The sequence below is a fragment of the Chiloscyllium plagiosum genome, unplaced genomic scaffold (assembly GCF_037043375.1).
Source record: "Chiloscyllium plagiosum isolate Xiang-an unplaced genomic scaffold, Cpla_swu_hap1 HiC_scaffold_20, whole genome shotgun sequence".
NCBI lineage: Eukaryota > Metazoa > Chordata > Chondrichthyes > Orectolobiformes > Hemiscylliidae > Chiloscyllium > Chiloscyllium plagiosum.
Window position 1 is genome coordinate 66,422,652 of NW_028270158.1, and position 25,502 is coordinate 66,448,153.

Below are 25,502 nucleotides of genomic sequence, written 5' to 3' on the forward strand. Positions count from 1 at the left end.
ACGCTCTACACGGTTCTCAACTTGATCTGCCACGCTGGAAACCTTTTATTCATACAAGATACTGGCTACATCTACCACCAGTTGTGTGTAGAAGTGTTTCCTAACATTTCTGAATGGTCTGACCCTAATTCTCAGTCAATGCCCCCAAGTTCTAGAATCCCCAACTAGTGGAATTAGATTATATTTATCTACCCTGTCTTTTCCTGTTATTATCTGGAAGAATTTGATCAGATCATCCTTCTAAATTCTAGAGAAAATGGGCCTAATTATAAATTATAATTAAATTATAATCCTTATAACTTAATACCTGAAGTCCAAGTATCACTCTTGAAAAATCGATGTTCTATTAATTACCCTTTAACTGGTTGTAACCCACCTTTTCAAAAAAAATGAGTTGTTAGTACAGAGTTAAATTGAGATTTTGTGTAAATCATAGAAATTACCTCTCCAGGCTTTCAAAGTTTTTAGAATATGTATTCCCAAATTTTTCACTAAATTCCAGTAACTTCACAAGATTTTATGCAGCCTCACAATCAAAGACATTGTCTAGTAATTTGTAGATTTTCTTTATAAGCTCATGGGACATGCATGCGACCTTTATTTATTGGTTTTAGCTAATCCTTTGTATTTTTTTCTAGTCCACAGTCACTGAGGATGCAGGCTGTGACAACACTATTCCAACCATTGAATTACATCATTGCTGTGACTTCTGTGCAAGCCCCAGAAGATGCAGGTATGTTACGTAAATAATTATACAACAGTCCCAGCAACAAAATTAATATTGCCTGTGCTGAATTTTGCCTTCAGTTAGAGACTTTAACTTCTTACGTAATGAATTATGATGGCATTTAAGTGACAACGGTCCTATCATTTGTGCAGAAGTAGTGAAGAGCCAGCATATAGGCAAAGGAATGGATTTGCAGAAGAATGAGTTGTCATGTAATATAAATATCTCCGTTAGGGACACTGCAATCTCTTCCCTAGCTTCCCACAATATACTAGGATAGACCTCATACGCTACTGAGGATTGATCTACCTTTATTTGTTTTAAGATTCCAGCACTTTCTTTTCCCTGTTGAGGATTCTTTCCAAGACATCACTATTTCCCAAGTTCCCAACCTTCCATCTCTTTCTCCGCAGTAAATACTGACAAGACTATTTTGTTTAGTATCTTACCCATCTCCTCCAGTTCCACACAAAGGTGACCTTATTGATATTTAAGGGGCCCTATTCTCTGCCAAGTTACTCTTTAGCCCTTATTGAAACTTGCGTAAAGGCTTCTAAAAATTCAAATAAACCATATCTCTCGAGCCACCACGTCCCTCCGACACCCTTATTTTTCTGCCATCTATATTCACACCAACAAATAAAATCCAAGAAGCTCAAAAACACATTCTGTTTTATAAAATGTGTTTCTAAGGGTCCTGTTATTGTATATTGACATATCCTTTCTAACATATTTCAGCACGTTCTCGACCTACTGTCAGGCTAACACTGTTTGGTTTCAGACTAACTGCACAAAGGGTTTTGGGAATCTTTGTGTATCAATCTGAAAAAGGTATCTTACAAGGTCAGCAGGTCATAGAGAAGGGGCAGCACGGTAGCTCAGTGGTTAGCACTGCTGCTTCACACCACCAGGGACCCAGGTTCAATTCCTGCCTTGGGTGACTGACTAACTGTTTCCGGTTTCCTCCCACAAGCCAAAGATGTGCAGGTTAGGGAAATTGGTCACGCTAAATTGCCCATAGTCAGGGACGAATATGGGAAGTGGGTCTGGGTGGGTTACTCTTTGGAGGGTCAGTTTGGACTTGTTGGGCCGTACTGTAGAGAATCTAATATATATAAATAAATCTTCCATAGAATCCCTTTAGTGTGGAAACAGGCCATTCAGCCCAATGAATCCACACCAACCCTCCGAAGAGCACCCAGACCCATATCCCCAACCCTATCTCTGTAACCCTACATTTCCCATGGCTAATGTACCAAACATACACGTGTTTGAGCACTATGGGTAATTAAGCGTGGTCAATCCACCTAACCTGCAGATCTTTGGACTGTGGGAGGAGACCAGAGCACTCGGGGGAATCCCTTACAGGCACGGGGAGAATGTGCAAACTCCACACAGACAGTCACCCCTGAGTGGAATCAAACCCAAGTCTTTGGTGCTGTGAGGCAGCAGTGCTAACTACTGAGCCACCAGGCCCCTTACTTGTACTTAATGAAGACCCAGTTACCATTTTTAGTGGCAACATTCATATGATTAAGAGAATAGTAAAAGAATGCTGAAGCAGATCAATGGTCAAGGGTATTAGATATAGTTATGGGTCTCATGCTGAAAAATGGGACTAGTGTCACAGAAACATAGGAAGTAAGTGCAGGAGTAGGCCATTCAGCCCTTCGCGCCTGCACAATCATTCACTATAACCATGGCTAATCATGCAATCTCAGTATCCCATTCCTGCTCTCTCCCCGTAACCCTTGACCCCTTTAGCTGCAAGGACCATGTCAAGCTCTCTCTTGAATATATCTGATGAACTGGTCCCAACAGCTTCCTGTGGGAGAGAATTCCACAGGTTCACAATTCTGAGTAAGAAATTCTTCCTGAGTTGCTTTCCCCTTATTTTTCGACTGTGACTCCTTGTTCTGGACCTCCCCAAAATTTGGAACATTCTTCCCACATCTAGCCTGTCCAGTCAAGATTTTATGTTTTTTATGAGGTATCCCCCCCATAACTTTGCTAAATTCTAGTGAATACAAGCCCAGTTAATCCATTCTTTCCTCAAATATCGGTTCCACCATCCATGTCTGCCTCACCTATATGCCAACCTTCAGCGACCGTTCTGCCATGACACCCAGGTCCCGTTACCCCTGGCCTTTTCCTAAACTGCCAACATTCAGATAATAATCTGCCTTCCTGATTTTGTGACCAAAGTGGATAATCTCACATTTATCCACATTACATCGTGTTTATCAAACATTTGCCCACTCAGCCTGTCTGTCCAAGTTACCTGCATAGAACATAGAACATAGAAGAATACAGCGCAGTACAGGCCCTTTGGCCCTCGATGTTGCGCCGATCCAAGCCCACCTAACCTATACTAACCCACTATCCTCCATATACCTATCCAATGCCCGCTTAAATGCCCATAAAGAGGGAGAGTCCACCACTGCTGCTGGCAGGGCATTCCATGAACTTACGACTCGCTGAGTGAAGAACCTACCCCTAACTTCAGTCCTATATCTACCCCCCCTTAATTTAAAGCTATGCCCCCTTGTAATACCCGACTCCATACGCGGGAAAAGGTTCACACTGTCAACCCTATCTAACCCCCTAATCATCTTGTACACCTCAATCAAGTCACCCCTAAACCTTCTTTTCTCTAATGAAAACAGCCCCAAGTGTCTCAGTCTATCCTCATACGATCTTACTTCCATACCAGGCAACATCCTGGTAAACCTCCTCTGCACCCGTTCCAGTGCCTCCACATCCTTCCTATAGTATGGCGACCAAAACTGCACACAATATTCCAGATGCGGCCGCACCAGAGTTTTATATAACTGCATCATGACCTCAGGACTCCGGAACTCAATTCCTCTACCAATAAAAGCCAGTACGCCATATGCCTTCCTCACCGCACTATTTACCTGGGTGGCAACTTTCAGAGATCTGTGTACATGGACACCAAGATCCCTCTGCTCATCCACACTACCAAGTATCCGACCATTAGCCCAGTACCCCATCTTTTTGTTATTCTTCCCAAAGTGAATCACCTCACATTTAGCTACATTGAATTCCATTTGCCACCTTTCTGCCCAGCTCTGCAGCTTCTCTATATCCTGCTGTAACCTGCCACATCCTTCCTCACTGTCAACAACTCCTCCGACTTTCGTATCATCCGCAAACTTGCTCACCCAACCTTCTAACCCCTCTTCCAGGTCATTTATAAAAATGACAAACAGCAATGGTCCCAAAACAGATCCTTGCGGAACACCGCTAGTGACGGCACTCCATGAAGAAACTTTGCCATCAACTACTACCCTCTGTCTTCTTCCATCCAGCCAATTCCTAATCCAAACCTCCAACTCACCCTCAATGCCATATCTCCGTATTTTCTGCAGTAGCCTACCATGGGGAACCTTATCAAACGCCTTACTAAAATCCATATATACCACATCTACCGCTTTCCCCTCATCAACCTCCTTCGTCACCTTTTCAAAGAATTCAATAAGGTTTGTGAGGCACGACCTGCCCTTCACAAAACCATGCTGACTATCCTTGATCACATTATTCCTATCCAGATGTGCATAAATCCTATCCCTTACAATTCTCTCTAAGACTTTGCCCACAACAGAAGTGAGACTCACCGGCCTATAGTTACTAGGGTTATCCCTACTCCCCTTTTTGAACAAGGGAACCACATTTGCTATCCTCCAGTCTTCTGGCACTACTCCTGTAGACAAAGAGGACATAAAAATCAAGGCCAATGGCTCTGCAATCTCCTCCCTTGCTTCCCAGAGAATCCTAGGATAAATGCCATCAGGCCCAGGGGACTTATCTATTTTCACCTTTTCCAGGATTTCCAACACCTCTTCTCTACATACCTCAAAGCCATCCATTCTACTTATTTGTGACTCAGTATTCACATCGACGACAATGCCCTGTTCCTGAGTAAATACTGAAGAAAAGTATTCATTCAGTGTCTCCCCAATCTCTTCCGCCTCCACACGCAACTTCCCACTACTATCCTTGACTGGACCTATTCCTACCCTAGTCATTCTTTTATTCCTAACATACCTATAGAAAGCCTTAGGGTTTTCCCTAATCCTACCGACTAAGGACCTTTCATGTCCCCTCCTTGCTGCTCTTAGCTCTCTCTTCAGGTCCTTCCTGGCTACCCTATAACTCTCAATCGCCCCAATTGAACCTTCACGTCTCATCTTGAGATCGGCCGCCCTCTTCCATTTTACAAGGGATTCCAATTCCTTATTAAACCACGGCTCCCTCGCACGACCCTTTCCTCCCTGCCTGACAGGTACATAATTATCAAGGACACTCAATAGTTGCTCCTTGAACAAGCTCCACATATCATTTACACTCTTGCCTTGGAGTCTACTTTTCCAAGCCACACATCCTAAGTCATGCCTCACCGCATCATAATTTCCCTGACCCCAGCTATAACTCTTGCCTTGTAGTACACACTTATCCCTCTCCATCACGAGAGTAAAAATCACCAAATTATGGTCACTATCCCCAAAGTGCTCACCTACCTCTAATTCTAACACCTGGCCTGGTTCGTTACCCAGAACCAAATCCAGTATGGCCTCACCTCTTGTTGGCCTGTCTACATATTGTGTCAGGAAACTCTCCTGCACACATTGAACAAACACTGACCCATCTAACGAACTTGAGCTATAGCTTTCCCAATCAATATCAGGAAAGTTAAAGTCCCCCATAACCACAACCCTATTACTGTCACTCATCTCCTGAATCACCTTCCCTATCCTTTCTTCTACGTTTCTAGGACTATTGGGAGGCCTGTAAAAGACTCCTAACAGGGTGACCTCACCTTTCCTATTCCGAACCTCAGCCCAAACTACCTCAGATGGCAAGTCCTCATCCATCGTCCTTTCCACCACTGTAATACTATCTTTGACAAGCAATGCCACACCTCCCCCTCTTTTACCCCCACTTCTGACCCTACTAAAACATTTAAATCCTGGAACCTGCAACAGCCAATCCTGTCCCTGTTCTAGCCATGTCTCCGTAATAGCCACAACATCGAAGTCCCAGGTACCAACCCACGCTGCAAGTTCACCTACCTTATTTCGTATACTTCTTGCATTGAAGTATACACACTTCAAGCCACTTTCCTGTTTACAGACACCCTCCTTGGAAATTGATGCCATGTTCCTAACCTCCCTACACTCCAGGCCCTGCACCCTGAAGCTACAATCTGGGTTCCCATGCCCCTGCAGAGTTAGTTTAAACCCCCCCCCAAGAGCACTAGCAAACCTCCCCCCAAGGATACTGGTGCCCCTCAGGTTCAGGTGTAGACCATCCTGTTTATAGAGGTCCCACCGTCCCCAGAAAGAACCCCAGTTATCCAAAAGCCGGAATCCCTCCCTCCTGCACCATCCCTGTAGCCACGCATTTAAGTGTTCTCTTTCCCTATTCCTCGAATCTCTATCACGTGGCACGGGTAACAAACCAGAGACAACAACTCTGTTCGTTCTAACTCTGAGCTTCCAACCTAGCTCCCTGAAAGCCTGTCTAACATCCTCGGCACTCCTCCTACCTATGTCGTTGGTGCCAATATGGACCACGACTTCAGGCTGCTCCCCCTCCCCCTCCAGGACCCGGAAAACACGATCAGAGACATCACGTACCCTTGCACCTGGGAGGCAACATACCAATCGTGAGTCTCTCTCGTTCCCACAAAACCGCCTATCTGTGCCCCTAACTATCGAGTCCCCAATTACTACTGCTCTGCTCTTCTTCACCCTTCCCTTCTGAGTAACGGGGACAGGCTCCGTGCCAGAGACCTGAGCCCCGTTACTTACCCCTGGTAAGTCATCCCCCCCACAAGTATCCCAAACGGTATACTTCGCGCTTTTAAAGGGGGAAAAAACCTACCCAGGTAAGCTTACACTAACTGCTTCCGGGTCTCGGCTGCCCCTCTGGTCGTCGTCACTTGCCCCTGGTGCTCCCGCTCTTTCTGTGAAGAGAGAGAAAAAAAAACACCGCTGCCCGCTACCGGTAAGCACTTTTAAAACCAAACGGTCTTACCTTCGCTGCTGCTCGCACTGCACAGACTACCACCCAACTTGGTGTCACCTGCAAATTTGGAGATATGACATTCAATTCCTTTGTCCAAATCGTTAATGTATATTGTGAACAGCTGAGGTCTCAGCACTGAATCCTGCAGCACCCCACTTATCATTGTGTACCACTCTGAAAGGACCCATTTATTCCAACTCTCTGCTTTCTATCTGACAACCAGTTCTCTATCCATGTCAATATGTTACCTCTAATAGCGTAAGCTTTACATTTCTTTACTAACTTTTTGTGTGGAGCCTTGTCAAAAGCTTTTCCAAAGTCCCAATACACACCATCTACTGATTCACCCTTGTCCACTCAGCTAATCATATCCACAAAATATTCCAGAAGACTTTTCGAGCATGATTTCCCTTTAGTGAATCCATGCTGACTAGGACCAATTCTGTCACCACTTTGCAAATGCTCAGTTATTACATCCTTAATTATTTAGTATAGCTTTTTCGATACAGACTTGGAGGGTTAAAGGGCTTTTTCTGTACTCTGATTCCATGAAAGGTGCACATGAAAAGAAAGCTAAATCGACCACAGAGAGAATTGATTTTCCTTCCAGTAAAGTGATTATATAGAGATGAATAAGCTTTACTTTTGTCCCCATTATCATTTCCAGTGCAAGTACACACAAGCACCCTATTTCATGGAAAGTACTTACAGTCATAGTGTCGTGAAGATGTACAGCATGGAAACAGACCGTTCGGTCCAATTCGTCCACGCCAACCAGGTATCCCGAACCAATCTGGTCCCACCTGCCAGCAACTGGACCATTATTTCTCCAAACCTTTCCTATTCATAAACTCATCCAGATGCCTTTTAAATGTTGCAATTCATAGAGGTGTACAGCACAGAAACAGACCCTTCGGTCCAACTCGTCAATGCCACCAGATATCCTAAATTAATCTAGTCCCATTTGCCAGCACTTGGCCCACTCTAAGCCCTTCCTAATGTGGATAAATGTGAGATTATCCACTTTGGTCACAAAAACAGGAAGGCAGATTATTATCTGAATGGTGGTGGCCAGGGGCAACGGGACCTGGGTGTCATATAACCATCCAGGTGCCTTTTAATTGCTCTATATTTTCCTTGCAGTTTTATTAATTTTAATTCTCAATCTAGAGTTGTGTCTTTTTGTTTTCCATTTACAATAGATGTTGGCAGGTGGGCTTGTTCCAATTGTAAACAAGACGAGTAACCTTAATCTACATCTACCAGACATCTAATGCAAAATTATTCAATACTGATTTAACAGTTTTTCTGAAGGAATTATGGCATGCTTAGTATCGATTTACTTGTCTCATATGCAACTTGATTTACTCTGCAATTGGGGAAAACATCAATCTGCAGAACTTACAGCAGAATATCTCTGACTGATGTCATCTGAAGAACTGCTTGCTGAACCTGATACAATGGGCGGCGACTTTCAGAGCACACGTTCAGACTGGGAGTGGGGGTCGGTGGGAAATTACGGTTGGGCAGTACAGATTTCCAGAATCATCTTTAGTTTTTACTTGCTGCAGCTTTTACACTCAATAGATAAACTAATTGGCAGTTTATAGCAGAGATACACAATAAAATAATACGTAAGTTGAGGGGTGGTCTGAGAAAGTGATTGTGGCTGCAGACAAGATGACTGCACATGCTGGAAACCAGATTTTGGATTAGTGGTGCTGGAAGAGCACAGCAGTTCAGGCAGCATCCAAGGAGCAGCATGGTTTGGTGTTTTAAAATGGTTGTTCTGAAGAGTAAAGTGTCGAGGGTGTCCTATTGAGGGTAAGATAGTACCTGTTGTTGTGGTTCTGTTCGCCGAGCTGGAAATTTTTGTTGCAAACGTTTCGTCCCCTGTCTAGGTGACATCCTCAGTGCTTGGGAGCCTCCTGTGAAGCGCTTCTGTGGTGTTTCCTCAGGCATTTATAGTGGCCTGTCCCTGCCGCTTCCGGTTGTCAGTTTCAGTTGTCCGCTATAGTGGCCGGTATATTGGGTCCAGGTCGGTGGAGTTTGTGGATGAGTGCCATGCTTCTAGGAATTCTCTGGCTGTTCTTTGTTTGGCTTGCCCTATAATGGTAATGTTGTCCCAGTCGAATTCATGTTGCTGCCTGTGTGGCTACTAAGGATCCTTACCAAGACAAGCAACATGAATTCGACTGGGACAACACTACCATTATAGGGCAAGCCAAACAAAGAACAGCCAGGGAATTCCTAGAAGCATGGCACTCATCCACAAACTCCATCAACAAACACATCGACCTGGACCCAATATACTGGCCACTACAGCGGACCGCTGAAACTGACAACCGGAAGCGGCAGGGACAGGCCACTATAAATGCCGGAGGAAACACCACAGAAGCGCTTCACAGGAGGCTCCCAAGCACTGAGGATGTCACCTAGACAGGGGACGAAACGTTTGCAACAAAAATTTCCAGCTCAGCGAACAGAACCACAACAACGAGCACCCGAGCTACAAATCTTCACCCAAACTTTGAATAGTACCTGTGTACAATATGGAGGGTGCGGAAGAAAGCGGTCTAAGGGGTGTTGAGTATGGTCACTTGTCACAATGGCTGTCAGAAGGAGCTAATTGGTACAAGTAGGCAGACTGCCAACCCTATCAGCAACAAGGATGGAGAACCAGCCTGCTTGGAGGTGCAAGAAGTTGGCAACAGTGAGGAGTTACAGGGCCCACGAGGTGTGGATTAGGATCAGGGCCAATGGAGTGTGAGTAGCTATACAAAGCAGGTAGAGTGAGATAAGAAGAAGAGACGCTGCAAGCGTTAGAAGAGAGGGTGCCAGGGATCTTCAGCTGACATTGCGAGAAGAGAAAGCCTGTAACGAGTGGGGACGCAACGGTGAGTTCTGGACAGAGAAGAAAGCTGCGGAGGAAGACTGAAAGAGGAAGGCTGCAAGGACTGGGGGAGAGACAGCAAGGTGCTGCATGGGTAGCGAGATGGAGATTACAAGCATGAGACAAGGAAGGCTGTAACAGTATGGGGGAGGGAGATGGGGGCATAAAAGGGAGGTTGCATGGGTGGGCAAGAGAGGAAGGTTGCGAGAGGATACAGTGTGTGGCTATAATGTAGGGATGCGAAGGAGAGTTTACAAAGTGGGGCACAGAGATTCTAATCTCTGGGCGGCACGGTGGCCCAGTGGTTAGCACTGCTGCCTCACAGCGCCTGTAGACCCGGGTTCAATTCCCGACTCAGGCGACTGACTGTGTGGAGTTTGCACATTCTCCCCGTGTCTGCGTGGGTTTCCTCCGGGTGCTCCGGTTTCCTCCCACAGTCCAAAGATATGCGGGTCAGGTGAATTGGCCATGCTAAATTGCCCGTAGTGTTAGGTTAAAGGGGTAAAGGTAGGGGTATGGGTGGGTTGCGCTTCGGCGGGTCGGTGTGGACTTGTTGGGCCGAAGGGCCTGTTTCCACACTGTAAGTAATCTAATCTAATCTAATCTAATGTGAAGGTGAAAGAGCAGTTGCAAGGGAGGGAAGACAGTCAGGCTATTAGGGGGAGAATGGAGAGAGAGGCTGCAAGGGTGTAGAGAGGAAGGTTACAAGGGTAGGAGAAAGGGAGAGGTTCAACCGAGGAGGCTGAAGTTGTGAGTGAAGATGGGGTATGCAGGAAGGCTGCTAGTGAAGGAAGGAGGGGTGGTTACAAAAGAGACTGAACAATTTTATACCTGTCAGTAAATGTATATACAGCTGAATAAGAGCCAAGAAACCTGAAAATCATTGAAATAATTAATTTGTTGCAAGTGAATATGGAATCTGTAGGGTTTCTGGTTTGCGATCAATAATTTGCTGATTTTAAGGCGGTTTGAATCATCCCCAGATCCCTGATTCTGACACTGGACCTGTATCGGGAATGTGAAATGAAGAAGGCAGCAGACAGGTATTTCAGGGCAAAGGAGTATCTGCATTTATTTAACTACAAAAGGTAATCAATAAAAAAGCAAATACGATAAAAATGTGAAATTGACACAATTATACAGGGGTAAAAACAAGGACTGCAGATGCTGGAAACCAGAGACTAGGTTAGAGTGGTGCTGGAAAAGCACAGGAGGTCAGGCAGCATCCAAGGAGCAGGAAAATCGACATTTCGGGAAAAAGCCCTTCATCAAGAATAGAGGCAGGTGCCTGCAGAGTGGAGAGATAAATGAGAGGGGGGTGGGGAGAAAGTAGCATAGAGAAGAGTTTCAGTGCAGAGGAGATGACCTGGGGGTTGCAGTGAGAGAGAGACTCTGAGATTCTTGTAGATAGAGGAGGAAAACGTCTTCAAGGCAATTATGATTAGATTAGATTACTTACAGTGTGGAAACAGGCCCTTCGGCCCAACAAGTCCACACCGACCCGCCGAAGCGCAACCCACCCATACCCCTACATTTATCCCTTACCTAACACTACGGACAATTTAGCATGGCCAATTCACCTAACCTGCATATCTTTGGACTGTGGGAGGAAACCGGAGCACCCGGAGGAAACCCACGCAGACACAGGGAGAACATGCATACTCCACACAGTCAGTCGCCTGAGTCGGGAATTGAACTGCTGTGAGGCAGCAGTGCTAACCACTGTGCCACCGTGCCGCCTTATACAGAGGATAGTAATTAAATACACTGTCAAATTAAACTGAGGTTAAAACAAAGCTAAACAGAGGTTTTAATCAAAGACACTTTCTTCAAGCTTTCTACTCTTGAGGTCCCTGCACTGTCACCATCTGCCTTCCCCTCCCTGCGAGCTCGGTTGGAAACTTTGGGGTCTCGGGAGTTTCACTCATCACTGGGGAAAACATTGGTAAAGTGCGTCCAGTTGCTGGTGTTCTTACTGTTGGTTCTCTTGTCTTGGAACAAGCCTTGTCTGGAACCACTTGTTCAGAAAGCGTTGGCTGGCTTCCTACCCTCTCAGATGCCCTATGTTGTGATGATGCTCTTGATTTGTCTTCCTGATCCAGCTTCTCAGTTTGGCCTCTATGATTGTTCGTTCGAAAGCTGCTGTTGCGGGTACAGCTTGTGGGGAAACTGTTTCTGCAGGAGCTTGATGTTGGAAAAGGCTCTTTCTCTCTGTCTTCCAGATCAGGACTAACTATAACCTGGTTTTGTGTAATTTTTAATTTAGCAGTTATACAGACCATGTGTCCCATTATCTCCTCTCAAATCTGTGTTGCCATTGTATTTCTGGTGTTCCCTTTTGAGGTCAATTGGCTTCCTGATAGTTAAGAGTAGATGTGAATATATTTTGATTAAGCGGAATGTCCGGAATATTGATTAAAGTTTGATCTGCCGAGGCCCTGTTCAGAGATGGGTTAGATGTGGTTTAGGCCTGGTTGATTGTTCTTTTAGAAAGAATGTATGAATTGAATTTTCAGGCTGAACAATAGTTCCAACGTAGAAAAGCAGGAGGCTGGAAGAGCACAGCAAGCTAGGCAGCATCAGGAGGTGGAGAAGTCAATGTTTCAGGTGTAACCCTTCTTCAGGACAATTGTTCCAAGCAGCTACCTTTGTGTCTGTGTCATTTTCCCAGAACCTAGCCCAGCTACCTGCCTTGTCCTTTTACTTTTATTTTTAAAAGTTATTGGGAAAGTCCAGGATTTTGGCCAGTAATTCAGAATATGGGGATTTTTACTCAATCCTACAAATCTCTAAGGCTGCAGTGTTAATGAGTTACTATATTGGGGTATGTTGTTGATGCTATTGTAATGAAAACTGTCAGTTGCTACATTTAAATCTAAGCTGCAGTAAAAAACGATAGTAACTACCTGGTTAAAGTCATCCAGGTTTGAGTATAAACATTAGCTGTGATGCCACCAGTCTGCAAAGAAGTTGAAAACCTTTGTTCTCTCTACCTCACTTTGCACCTTCCCTCTCTGGCCCCTATTACAGTTGTTACTACGGGGGTTAAACCCCTCTGCTAATTTAAACCAGCCACACAGAAAAAGTTCATCTCATTCTGTAATCTGTTAAAATTTGAGAGGCAAAGAACAATTTAAAGTAAAAATTAACAATTTTATTGTTTCAGTCCAACAGAGAACATTAAAATCAGCAACTATTTATGACTTTTCTCTTAAACCTATCTTTTACCTTCCACTCTACAATACTGGTTTGATATTTTTAAAAAACTGATTAGGATTTACAGAAAAAAAACCTCACATTTCAAAAACCAATCAGCTTTGTTGATTATCCTTTGTAGATTTTCCTCTGTAGATTTTTCTCTAGGTTGGCTTTGATGTTCTGCTACACAAACTTGTTATAGACAGGTGCCTTTCAGAGAGCTGTTCTGCTGGCAGTCTGTGATTGTTGGTAGTTTGGCAGTTCTCCTAACTGTTCAAAATGTCTGGTTTTATACCCTAAAACGTCAGATCATTTCATTGGTTTTAATATTATCAGAATACTAAATTCAAATTTGATTGGAGTTTGGTATCTTGGGGGCATAATTTAAACTATTTGGCCAAATTTAAATTTGTTTTTATTTCATGACACCTCAGCTGCACCTATTTGTTTCAACCAAGTGTTACATTCTTACTTTGTTCAGGACTCTGTGTTTTGTCAGTCCTTGCTAGCTTTTCAACTTTCTTAAAGGTACAGTATGCCTCTACACCTTCATAGCACAATCATCCCTTCTCCCAAACATGCAACCTCCCTCTCACAGCCTCTGTCTTTCTCCCCTCCCCAACTATTACAGTTGTCCTTAGTCCACCCTTGTTATGTACCCCTATCTCTGTGGAGAGAGAAATTTAGTTAATGTTCTTCAGAAGGTGTTGAATTGTTATAATGTACTTTTGACAGAGGCAGAGGTGGAGCAAGGGAGTAGAGGCCCAGTACAAGATACACAGGGGTAGTTAATGGTGGTAAAGGAAAAAAGGGAGATAAAATAGATGTAAATTAAAATGTGAAAAGGAGAGAAGGGGTTCCTTCTACGAAGATTAGAATAAACAAAATACAAACAAGAGAGGCTATGGGTGAGAAGAGGGGAGAGAATATTAGAAACAATTAAGAACAGACATAATGTGATCAGTTTCTGAAGTTATGGAATTCAATATTGAGACCTTGATGCTATCAAGTGTCTAAGTGGAAAATGAGGTGTCGTTCCTCAACCTTCATTGGAACATTGCAACATGGCCAGGATAGAAAGATTAACATGGGAGCAATGTGGTTTATTGAACTGGCAACCAACTAGGAGGTCAGGGTTCTTCCTGCCAGCCCAGGGCAGAAATGTTAGCATGATAGTAAGGTATTTTATTGAAATGGCAGGCAGTTCGTAGGTCAAGGTCATTCCTACTGACAATGTTCTTGCCAATGTAATTTTTTTTCTGCCCCCAACAATTCTTTCTCTTTCTCTTCACCCCATGATAGTTGCAATCTCTGGCATTCTATTGTCCCACTAAATCTTTTCTTTCTCTTTTTCTGTCTGCTTTTTCCTTTGCTCCAGGCCCAATCCTCTGGCCCAGCCCATGTCTGTCAGGCTATGTATCTTACACATGTTGTTTTGTTTCAGTTTAAACACTGTGGGGCTTAAGAAATTAATGCTTTCCTATGTGCTGTAGCTTCTAGTTTAATGGACAATAAGTAATTATTGAGGATATTAATGTATTTTTCTAATTCTGCTTCTGTATGATTCTAATACATCTTATGTCAACACAAATACAGACGGCTTGCATCATTGAATAAATGAATTAGTGAAACTGAAAAAAGAAGCTCCCCAAAATTAAATGTAGGTCTTGAAAAAAATTTGTTTTTAAGTGCAACTCTTGGGTTGGGGGGAAGTGACTGGAGAGATTAGTTTGACCCCTGGTCTTAATTCTGAATGATTTGAGAGAAAGAGTTAAAGGTTGGGCGTGAGATGATTGGTAGAGAAAATGAGGGACCCAAAAGTAGTAGAAGTACCAGGGCCCTTGGTTTCTGATCCTTCTTCTATCCCTTCAAACAGTCTTGGTTTTGTCAGTACTAAGTGAAACACTTTGGTATTGCTTTAATAGTAACATAAACAAACAGTGAAAATGCATTATATTTTACTGCAGTCTTGCTGGATGAGTCTTCGTTCTGTCGAGTCGATATTGAAAATCGTCTGTCCAGAAAATCTGCATGTATCAACTTGCTCTGTCAAATACTTTCTTATCTCTGGGAACTATTACAAATGGTGAGTAGGTAAGACTATGTTAGAAATTCTGCTGCTGGTCTTTTGGCTCAGGACTCAAAGTAAATCTGTCTCCTTGGTTTTATACCTGCAAGCAGTCAATAAGCAATTAGTATTCATTGTCATAATGTACAGAAAATGTCTCTTTTCCTTCAGCAATTTTTTTTCATGTGTTTGACTGCAAGAAAAAAATGTTATTGAGACTTAATATAAAATACATTTATCATACATTATAAAATAAAGCTGAAAGTATTGATTTTCTTCATCTTGATCAGCCCCCTCAGACCACAGAATTGCCATTCCAAGCTTTGATGAGATCAGTGATCACAATACTACAGTTGTGTATTGGTACTGCTATTCCTGTCACTTCAACTGTTGTCAATATTAGCAGACATCTGATTGGATGCATCAAAGTTCAGAGAGGAGGAATGGATGTACTGGGTGCATTACCTCAGTGGGCAGGTAAGAAGCAAAGCAAAAACAATATATGTAAATAAGCATAACAATTTTTATGAAAATGTGGGTGAACTGTACCTTTAGGAAAGTTAAAATCTAGCAGAAGTACCTGACCAGAACATCAAGTGTTCTGAACAAGATATAATGTATCCTTTTGGCCCAGCCGTTAATATAGCTGATTGCCTGGAGACAAAAACAATTTCTAATTCAGTCAATCAGTTTAAATTATACCCCAAAATTATCAACCTCCAATCAAGTTTGAATTTAGTATATTGACAATATTAAAAACTAATGAAGCAATCAGATGCTTTGGGGTATAAGACTGGGAGCAGTTGAATAGTTGGGGAGAACTGCCAGAAGACCAACAGATGTAGGCTGCTAGTCAGAACTCTGCGAGAGATCCTGGGTTCAATTCATGGACGAGCCCCCAAATTGTTACGATATGGGATAAACCCTCCTGCTTAACATAAGCCAGCAACATAGAAAAGATTTATCCCACACAGCATTCTGTAAAAGTTTGAGAGGCTGTGAATTATTTAAAGTAAAAATTAACAACTTTATTCCTTAAAGTATAACAGAGAACAATTAACTAACAACTATTTACAACTCCATCCTCTAACCTATCTTTTACTTGCCCTTCTATAATATAAGTCCAATAAAACCCCCCGAATAAGATTTAGTGAAAAATTCAAATTTCCTCTGTAGATTTGCTCTCCAGGTTGCTGTTGATGTTTTTTTCTGTGCAAACTCCTTCTTTAGACAGGTACTTCTCAGTTCTGATTAGCAACCTACATCTGTTGGTCTTCTGGTAGTTCTCGACAACTGTTCAATTTTCCCCAGTCTTATACCCCAAAGCATTGGATTGTTTCATTTGTTTTTAATATTGTCAATATACTAAATACAAACTTGATTGGAGGTTGGTATTTTAGGGTATAATTTAAACTGATTGTCCGAATTCAAATTTGTTTTTGTCTCCATGCAACCAGCTACACTAACTGCTAGACCAAAAGGTTACATTATATCTTGTTCCGAACACTTGGTGCCGTCTGGTCAGGTCAGGTACTTCTGCTAGCTTTTAACTTACTTAAAAGTACAGTACACATCTTCATAACACAATACAATATTCTCTGTCTCTTAAGAGATTAACGCTTTGAATATAAAGGGGAACAGCATGTTATATTGTAAGAGGACAGTACCGATTGGTTGACAAGTGGACTCCGATGGGTAAAGGCATTGACATGAAGAATTCATCAGTTAAATAATCACTGATAGCATTGCCCTGAGAAATCCTAGATTCACAAGATAATATGCTAAGACATCTGCTGACAACCAATTTAAGATTGCTACATGTATGCATTGACAGAGACATATATTAATAGGCAGAGTATATTCTTTCATGATAGAAAGAACATGTATACAAATTGCGTTTCTTAACTTAAACCAACAAACAGCTGTTGTCTATATTGTTTGTCAGGCTAATGCCTTGACCAGTCAGATTCAACTCCTTCATTTAAATTGAAACAAAGATTGGCAGTTAACCGTCAGTCATTGTCCACGGTATATTTTCCATGGCAATATCCCTACCAATCAGAGCCCACTTGCCAACAGTCAACACTGTCTTCTCGTACTGTATAAAATATTGTTCCCCTTTAAATTGGTATTTTTCCAGATGTCTTGATGAGTGTAAGATAAAAAAAAGCTTTGAAAAAATATCTTTTTTCAGTAGTACTCAACTTGTATAAAAGTACTGAAGTAGAGTTTTGGTGAAATTGGTAATGTTTATATTTGAATAAAATTGTTCTGTGATGCAAATCTTTCGGTATAGTTTAACAGTAGTTCTAGATTAATAATTTGGGACTTAATTTGTCTGAACTAAACACAATTTAGGAGTTAATACATTCAAGAATAAACCACAATTAAGTAAATTTTGTCTTGGACATTTCATGACTTAACTTCTGAGAAAATGCTAGATTTTATTGTTTAGAATAGGGTAAGTAAACACCCAATAAGAAAATGGAGTTTATCTTCTTCTCCTTCTGTCTTGAGAGACTACTTGTTATCTCAGATGCAACCTTAATCAAAATATTAGAGTCTGTTGACATCCTAGAGCATTGCAGTAGTAGCAAAATCTCTAAATTAAATTTACTTAAAGTGTTAAAAACATATAAAAAAAAAGAGTATATTGTTCAAGAGAAAAAAAGCTGTTAAACATCATAGATTTATATTTAATTTTTCAAAAACCATCTTTATATCTTTTACGTGTATGTGAAAATAAACTGAGGTAAGCTTGCGCCCTCAGAATTTTTAATTGTACATTGGTGTCCAAAAACACTTTTTTATAATACACACATTTTTTTCTTTACCAGTAAATATTTTTAAAATTATAAAAATATTTGCACCAATAAAAAGATTGGTTGACATTTTGCTGAAATTAAGATTTCAATCTTAGCAGGGATTGAGGAAGTAAACAGTGCATTGGCCCTTCTCCATGATTACATCAACAACCCAGATACTGACTGTACTGTGAGTAATATTTTTGTCTATTAAAATAACTAGTCATAATGTGTCAGTATAGTTTTCTTTTACTTAAGCATATGATCCAGGATGGAACAGCACCATTGAGGTTGCATGCAGTTGTTTGCATGCAAAAGCAAATGAACTGAGCTAAGTTGAAATGTTTGTTCTTTCATGGGGTGAGAGTATCATTAGCAGGGCCAGCATTTGTTACACATCCTCATTGTCTATGAGAAGGTGATAGTAAGCCACCTGCAATGCTGTTAGGAAAGGAGTTCCAGACTTTGATTCAGCAACAGTGAAGGAATGGTGATAGTTCCAAGTAAGGATGGTGTGTATTTTGGAGGGGAACATACAGGTAATGATGTACCCATAGATCTGTTGCCCAAGCCCTTCAGAGAGGTAAAGATCCACATTCCTGCTCAAAGTATATTTTGTACCACTTAAAATTGAATTGAATGTTTTCTGAATTGAATGTCTAAAAATGCAATCAATAAATCAAATTTGTAAATTTAGGTTTTGAAGAAGTCCCTCCAGGCTTTATTTTGCTGGATGTCACATTGCATTGAAGGTGTGAACTCTCATGTACTTGAGCCCAAATTGCAAGAGTTTTTACATGGAGGTAGGAAACTGAAGTTGGTTATTTTCTTGTATTCTACCTGGTAAATATTTAATTCTATTTTCATTCTGCCTAAGCTTTATTACCTCTGCCATTTGAAGTGGGAGGAGGTAATGTTTATTATGGTATTAGTTGTTTTATCTGTAAACGAGACATCCAAAACTAACAGACAGAATTCAATTAAACTTAATACACAGATCACACATGGATCAATAAAGAATTGATATTAGAAAGACATAGCTTTGGATTCTGATCCTAATGTTTTTTAAATACTTCATGAAGAGCAAAAGAAATAAAAAAGGAGAAAATCATATAGCCTGTGGAGCTGATTTTGATTACCTGAGAGACCAAAAGTGCTATAAGAACATAAGAACTAAGAGCAGGAGTAGATCATCTGGCCCCTCGAGCCTACTTTGCCGATCAACAAGATCACGGCTGATCTTTTTATTGTCTCCCCTCCACTCATCCGCCTGCTTACTATTATCCTTAATTCCTTTACTGTTCAAAAATCTATCTGTCTTTACCTTTAAAACATTCAATGAGGTTGCCACAACTGCTTCATTTGGCAGGGAATTCCACAGATTCACAACTCTTTGGGAGAAGTTCCCCCTCAACTCAGTCCTAAATCTGCTTCCCTTATTTTGGGGCTATGCCCTCTAGTTTTAGTTTCACCCATCCGTGGAAACAGCCTCCTTGCTTCTACCTTATCTGTTTCTATAAGATTCCCCCCCATTCTTCTAAATTCTAATGAATATAGTCCCAGTCTACTCAATTTCTCCTTATAAGACAACCTTTCCAATTCCAAAATCGACCTAGTAAACCTCCTCTGTAGCCCCTCCAATGTCAGTACATGCTTTCTCAAGTAAGAAGACCAAAACTGTATGCAGTGCTCCAGGTGTGGCCTCACCAGCACCCTATACAGCTGCAGCATAATTTCCCTGTTTCTCAAATATCTCAAATATTCTATTTGCCTTCTTAATTGCCTGCTACACCTGCAAACCAACTTCTTGTGATTCATGCACAAGGGCATACAAGTCCCTCTGCACAACAGCATACTGCAATTTTTCACCACTTAAATCATAGTCCATTTTGCTGTTACTCCAACCAAAATGGAAAACCTCACACTTACCAACATTGTACTCCATCTGCCAGACCCTTGCCCACTCATCTAATCTATCTAGATTTTCAGTATCCCCTGCACATATTGTTCTGCCACTCACCTTAATATCATCTGCAAACTTTGACACACAATACTTCGCCCCCTAACTCCAAATCATCTATATAAATTGTAAATAATTGCGGTCCCAACACTGGTCCTCAAGGCACTGCATTAACCACTGATCTCCAACCAGAAAAACACCCATTTACAACTACAGTTTGCTTTGTTAGTTAACCAGTGCAGTATCCATGTTAACACATTATCTATAATGCTGTGCACCTCTATCATGCAGCAGTCTTTTATTCATGCCCTCTGGAAATCCAAATACACCATATGTCTATCTCAGCCTTCAGTATATTCATTGACAGCCCATCTACAACTTTCTGGGTAGATATTTCCAAAGATACTCAATGCTTTGAATGAAAGAAATTCTCATCTTACTTCTAAATGTCTCAATATGGAGAGTGCAAGACCAATATATTCCAATAAAGAAAAATGGTGGGACCATCGAATCCTGTGGAGGGAAGCCTGGAGGGATATACAGCATTGAACTAAGAGAAAAAGAAAGGCTTATGGCTGGTACCAAGGACTCAAAGCAGCAGTAGCCCCAGAGCAGTAAAGAATGTGCAAGAGGGAGCTTAAAAGTAAGGAGGTCTAAAAGGGGATAAGAAAGGATCCTAGTTGGTAACATATAGGTATATTTTAAGTTGTTTTACAAGGACATTAAGGGTTCAAGGATAACTAGGGAAAGACTAGCGTACATTACTGGCTGTGAAGGCCAAGTCTCTGGATACTTTCAAGAAAGAGTTGGATAGAGCTCTTAAGGACAGTGGAATCAAGGGTTATGGGGATAAGGCATGAACAGGATACTGATTGAGGATGATCAGCCTTGATCATAATGAATGGTGGTGCTGGCTCGAAGGGCAGAATGGCCTACTCCAGCACCTATTGTCTATTACAGATCATAGTGGAAACTTGTGCATGGAGTTGAGGATGCAGGTAATGTAATAAGTGAATATTTAGTGTTGGTGTTCACTAGTTAGAGGGACAATATAGAACATAGAACATCACAGCGCAGTATAGGCCTTTTGGCCCTCGATGTTGCGCCAACCTGTGAAATTAATCTGATTCCAAAAATGGAATCTACACCGTTCCATTACTATCCAGTGACCATTTAAATGCCTTTGATGTCAGCGAGTCTTCTACTGTTCCACACCCCTACTACTCTCTGAGTAAAGAAACTACCTCTGATAGCTGTCCTAAATCTATCAAGCTTCAATTTAAAGCTATGCCCTTCGTGTTAGTCTTCGCCATCTGAGAAGAAAGACTATCACTGGCTACCAGAACTAACCCTCTTATATGTCTCGATTAAGTCACCTCTCAAACTTCTTCTGTCCAACGAAAATGGCCTCAGATCCCTCACCCTTTCCTCATAAGACCTTCCTTCCGTTACCAGGCAACATCCTAACACTTTCCAAAGCTTCCACATCCTTCCTATAATGTGGTGACCAGAATTGCACGCAATGCTCCACGTGCAGCCTTACCAGTGTCTTGTATAGCTGAAGCATGACCTTGTGACTCCAAAACTCAATCCCTTGACCAATAAACGCTAACACACCAAATGCCTTCTTCACAATCCTTTCAACCTGGGTGGCAACTTTCAGGAATTATGCACCTGGACACTGAGATCTCTCTGTTCATCTATACTGCCAAGAATTTTACCATTTAGCTCAGTATTCTGCATTCCAGTTACTTCTTCCAAAGTGAACTACCTCACATTTTTCCACATTAACTCCATTTGCCACTTCTCCGCCCAGCTCTGCATCTTATCCATGCCTCTCTGTAACCCACAACATCCTTCGGCACTATTCACAACTCTGCCTACCTTAGTGTCATCCGCAAATTTACGAACCCATCCTTCAACGCCCACCTCTGGATCATTTATAAAAATGACAATATAAAAATAGGCAATGATTCCAAAACAGGTCCTTGTGGCACACCACTAGTAACTGAGCTCCAAGATAACATTTCCCTTCAAACACCATGCTCTGTCTTCTTTCAGCTAGCCAATTTCTGATCCAAACAACTAGATCACCCTCAATCCCATGTCTCTGTACTTTGTGGAATAGTCTACCATGTGAAACCTTATCAAAAGCTTTACTGAAATCCATATACACCACACCAACCGCGTTACCTTTACCCACCTGTTTGGTCACCTTCTCAAAGAACTTAATAAGGTTAGTGAGGCATGACCTACCCTTCACAAAACCGTGTTTACTATCCCTAGTGAAATTATTCCTTTCCAGATGATTATAAATTATAGGTCCATAACCTTTTCCAACACCTTACCCACAACCAAAGTAAGGCTCACTGACCTATAATACCAGGGTTGTTCTGACTCTCCTTAAACAGGGTAGCAACATTTGCTATCCTCCAGTCTTCTGGCACTATTCCTGCCGACAATGATGACAAGATTGATGAGCTGAAGGCTCTGCAATCTAATCCCTGCCTTCCCAGAGAATCCAAGGATAAATCCCATCTTGTCCAGGGGTCTTATCTATTTTTAGATATTCCAAAATTGCCAAAACCTCCTCTTTGTCAACCTCAATCCCATCTAATCTAGTAGCCTGTCTCTCCGTATTCTCACTAAGATTGTCCTTTCCCAACGTGAATACTGACGAAAAGTATTCATTAAGTGCTTCCCCTATGTCTTCAGATTCTACACACAAATTTCCACTACTATCTTTGATTGGCCCTAATCTTACTCTAGTCATTCTTTTATTCCTGATATTACCTATAGAAGGCCTTCTGGTTTTCCTTGATCTTATCCACCAACATTTTCTCATGTCCTTACCTGGCTCTTCTTAGCCCTCTCTTTAGATCTTTTCTGCTAACTTATAACTGTGAAGCCCCCAAACTCAGCTTTCATGCCTCATCCTCACGTAAGTTGTCATCTTCCTCTTGACAAGAGATTCAATTTCTTTAGTAAACCATGGCTCCCTCTCTCGGCATCTACTTCCCTGCTTGATAGGTATATACTTGTCAAAGACCCGCAATAGCTGTTCCTTGAATAAGCTTCACATTTCAAGTGTGTCCATCCCCTGCAGTTTTCTTCCCCATCCTATGCATCCATAATCGCATCGTAATTGCCTTCCGTGAAGTTATATCTTTTTCCCTGTGGTATCTAGTTATCCCTGCCCATTGCTTTTTAAACATAACCAAACTGTGGGTGTAGAAATCAGTGAGAAAGTCTCTGATACAATTTAAGAAGTTGGTATATAGAGAGAGGATGGTCTGAGGGGACTACTAGGCTTACAAGTAGATACATCTCCAAGGCCTAATATATCCCGGGCTGTTGCATGAGGCAAGGAAGGAAATAGCAGAGGCTCTTGCAAATCTCCAGTCACAAAAGAGGCACTGGAGGACAGTCAATATGGTAATATTGTTGAAGAAAGGAACAAGGAATAAACCAGTAAACTCCAGGCCAGTCTAACCTCAGTGGTGGGGCAACTATTGTCAGTAATTCTGAAGCACAAAATTAATCTGCATTTGCAGAGGTAGGGATTAATCAAGAAAGTCAGCATGATTTTGTTAAGGGAAGGTCATGTGATCAACTTGATTGAATTTTTTGAGAGTTGACCAGGTGTGTAAACGACAGCAATGTTTTTAACGTAGCCTACTTGGACTTCAGCAAGGCTTTTAATAAGGTCCTGCATGGGAGAGTAAAGGTAAGAACTCATAGAATTCAAGGGAATTCAGAAAATTATGTACACAATCGGCTGAGTAGGATGAAGCAGAAGTTGAAGGTTGAGAGTTGTTTTACCAAATGGAAATCTGGGGTATCACAAGGCCCCTACTGTTTGTGGTTTAAATAATTGGTTTAGACTTGAATGTAGGAGGAATCAATCAGTTTGCAGGTGTGATAGTAAATAGTGAGGAGGGTACCCTTCGACTACAAGGGTGCACAACTCTGGAGCAGATGGGACATGAAACTGGGCCCTCTGATCTGGGGTAGAGACACAAGAACTCTTACTCTCCGTTTCCAGATATTTTTAATCAACCTGTTCAGACATGTTATGACACAACTTTGGAGAAGTTTGGAGACACTATCACTGTCTTTCTATATGTAGATATTGTCCAAACCAAGATGCTGAGAGATGTCATATACTCCTCTGGGGTAGATGTGATTTGAACTCAGACCTCCTTGGGGAGCACGATGGCTCAGTAGTTAGAACTGCTGTTTCACAGCAGCAGAGACTTGGGTTCAATTCCAGCTTTGGGTTCATGTATGTGTGGAGTTTGTATGTTCTCCCTGTGTCTGCATGGGCTTTCTCACATAATCCAAAGATGAGCAGTTTAGTTGATTGGCCATCTGACTTGACATTAGTCACGGGATGTGTTTGGCTCGGTGCATTAGCCATGGTAAATGCAGTGTTATGGGATAAGGGTCTGGATTTGGATGGGATGCTCTTCGGAGGATCAGTGCAGATTTGATGGGCTGAATGGCCTCTTTCCACATTTTAGAGATTTCTTGTCCAAGGTTTGGGACTCTACCACTGTGCCAAAAGAACAGGGTGGCACAATGACTCAGTGCTTTGCACTGCTGCCTCACAGCGCCAGGGTCCCAGGTTCAATTTCAGCCTTGAGATTTTGTATGAAGTTGCACATTTTCCCCATGTCTGCATGGGTTTCCTCCGGGTGCTCTAGTTTCCTCACACAGTCCAAAGATGTGCAGGTTAGACGGTTTGGCCATGCTAAATTGCCCAAAATGTCCAAGAATCTGCAGGTTAGGTGAATTTGAAAATACAGACTTACAGGGATAGAGTACTGGGGTGTGGATTAGTGTGGGATGTTCTGGACTTAGTGGGCCAAATGGCTTGCTTCTGCACCAGAAGGATTCTATGTTTCTGAACCTTGTACTTTCTGTCTCTAATATTACGGCACATTTCTATGGTGATGACTGGCATGACTTCTATGTCAATTGAAGATAATCAGTGTCCACTGGTGGTCTTCAAAGCTAATTACAAGAGTGTTTCCAGGGCCATCTTATTCTGATATCCAAAGTAATAATTGTCTCTAAACAACCTGTCCAGAGATTGCACACCTTCAGAGCAGGTGGGACTTGAACCTAGACTCCTCGACCAGGAATAGGGACACCACCACTGAGCCACAAAAGGGCTCCCACTTTCTGTCTTTTTTTAAAGAAATCTGTGCAGACATGGAACAATACACTCCCGAGGGATGGTGGGACTTGAACGCAGGCATTCATAGGTCAAAGATAGGGAAAACACTACCACTGTGCCACAAGACACTCCTGCCTCTTTCTGTCTCTACAACACTGACACAGATTGTAAATGGCTCAGTCTGCCATTTGTGACTCCTCACATACTGAAGTAGCTTCTGTCTATTTGGAACAAGGCCTGGACAATATCCAGATGTGGGCTAATGTACGGCAAGTAACATTAGAACTGTGCAAATGACCATCCACATGAAGACAAAATCTGACATTCAGAGGCATTGCCATCACTGAATCTCCGACTAACAGCATCCTGTGGTTCACCAATGAACTGTATCAGTCATATAAAACAAAAAAAAAAAAAATTGCTTGAGAAACTCAGCAGTCAGACTCCAGTGACCCTTCTTCAGAACTGACAGCAGCTAGGAATATATGCTTTTTATATTGTTGATGTGGCTGGGAGGAGTGAGTGGTTACATGGAGATGGAGTCCAAAAAAAAGAGGAAAAGAAAGCGAGGCAAACAAAGGATGTTGAAGAAGAGAAGCTAGATTGGTGATAATTGGAG

General features: G+C 42.0%; 1 protein-coding gene across 6 annotated transcripts in view; it reads left to right on the forward strand.

Moving 5' to 3' along the window:
• The window catches only part of brat1 (BRCA1 associated ATM activator 1), a 72,269-nt gene that overhangs the window by 24,663 nt on the left and 22,104 nt on the right, over positions 1-25,502 (forward strand). For 5 of the 6 annotated variants that reach the window (XM_043711103.2, XM_043711102.2, XM_087998035.1 and 2 more), the window contains 5 exons: positions 639-733; positions 14,837-14,955; positions 15,228-15,414; positions 17,858-17,931; positions 18,439-18,544. In XM_043711103.2, coding sequence (XP_043567038.2) covers positions 639-733; positions 14,837-14,955; positions 15,228-15,414; positions 17,858-17,931; positions 18,439-18,544 — 581 coding nt within the window. The remainder of the gene's footprint in view (positions 1-638; positions 734-14,836; positions 14,956-15,227; positions 15,415-17,857; positions 17,932-18,438; positions 18,545-25,502) is intronic. The other variant, XM_043711104.2, reaches the window with a different exon arrangement.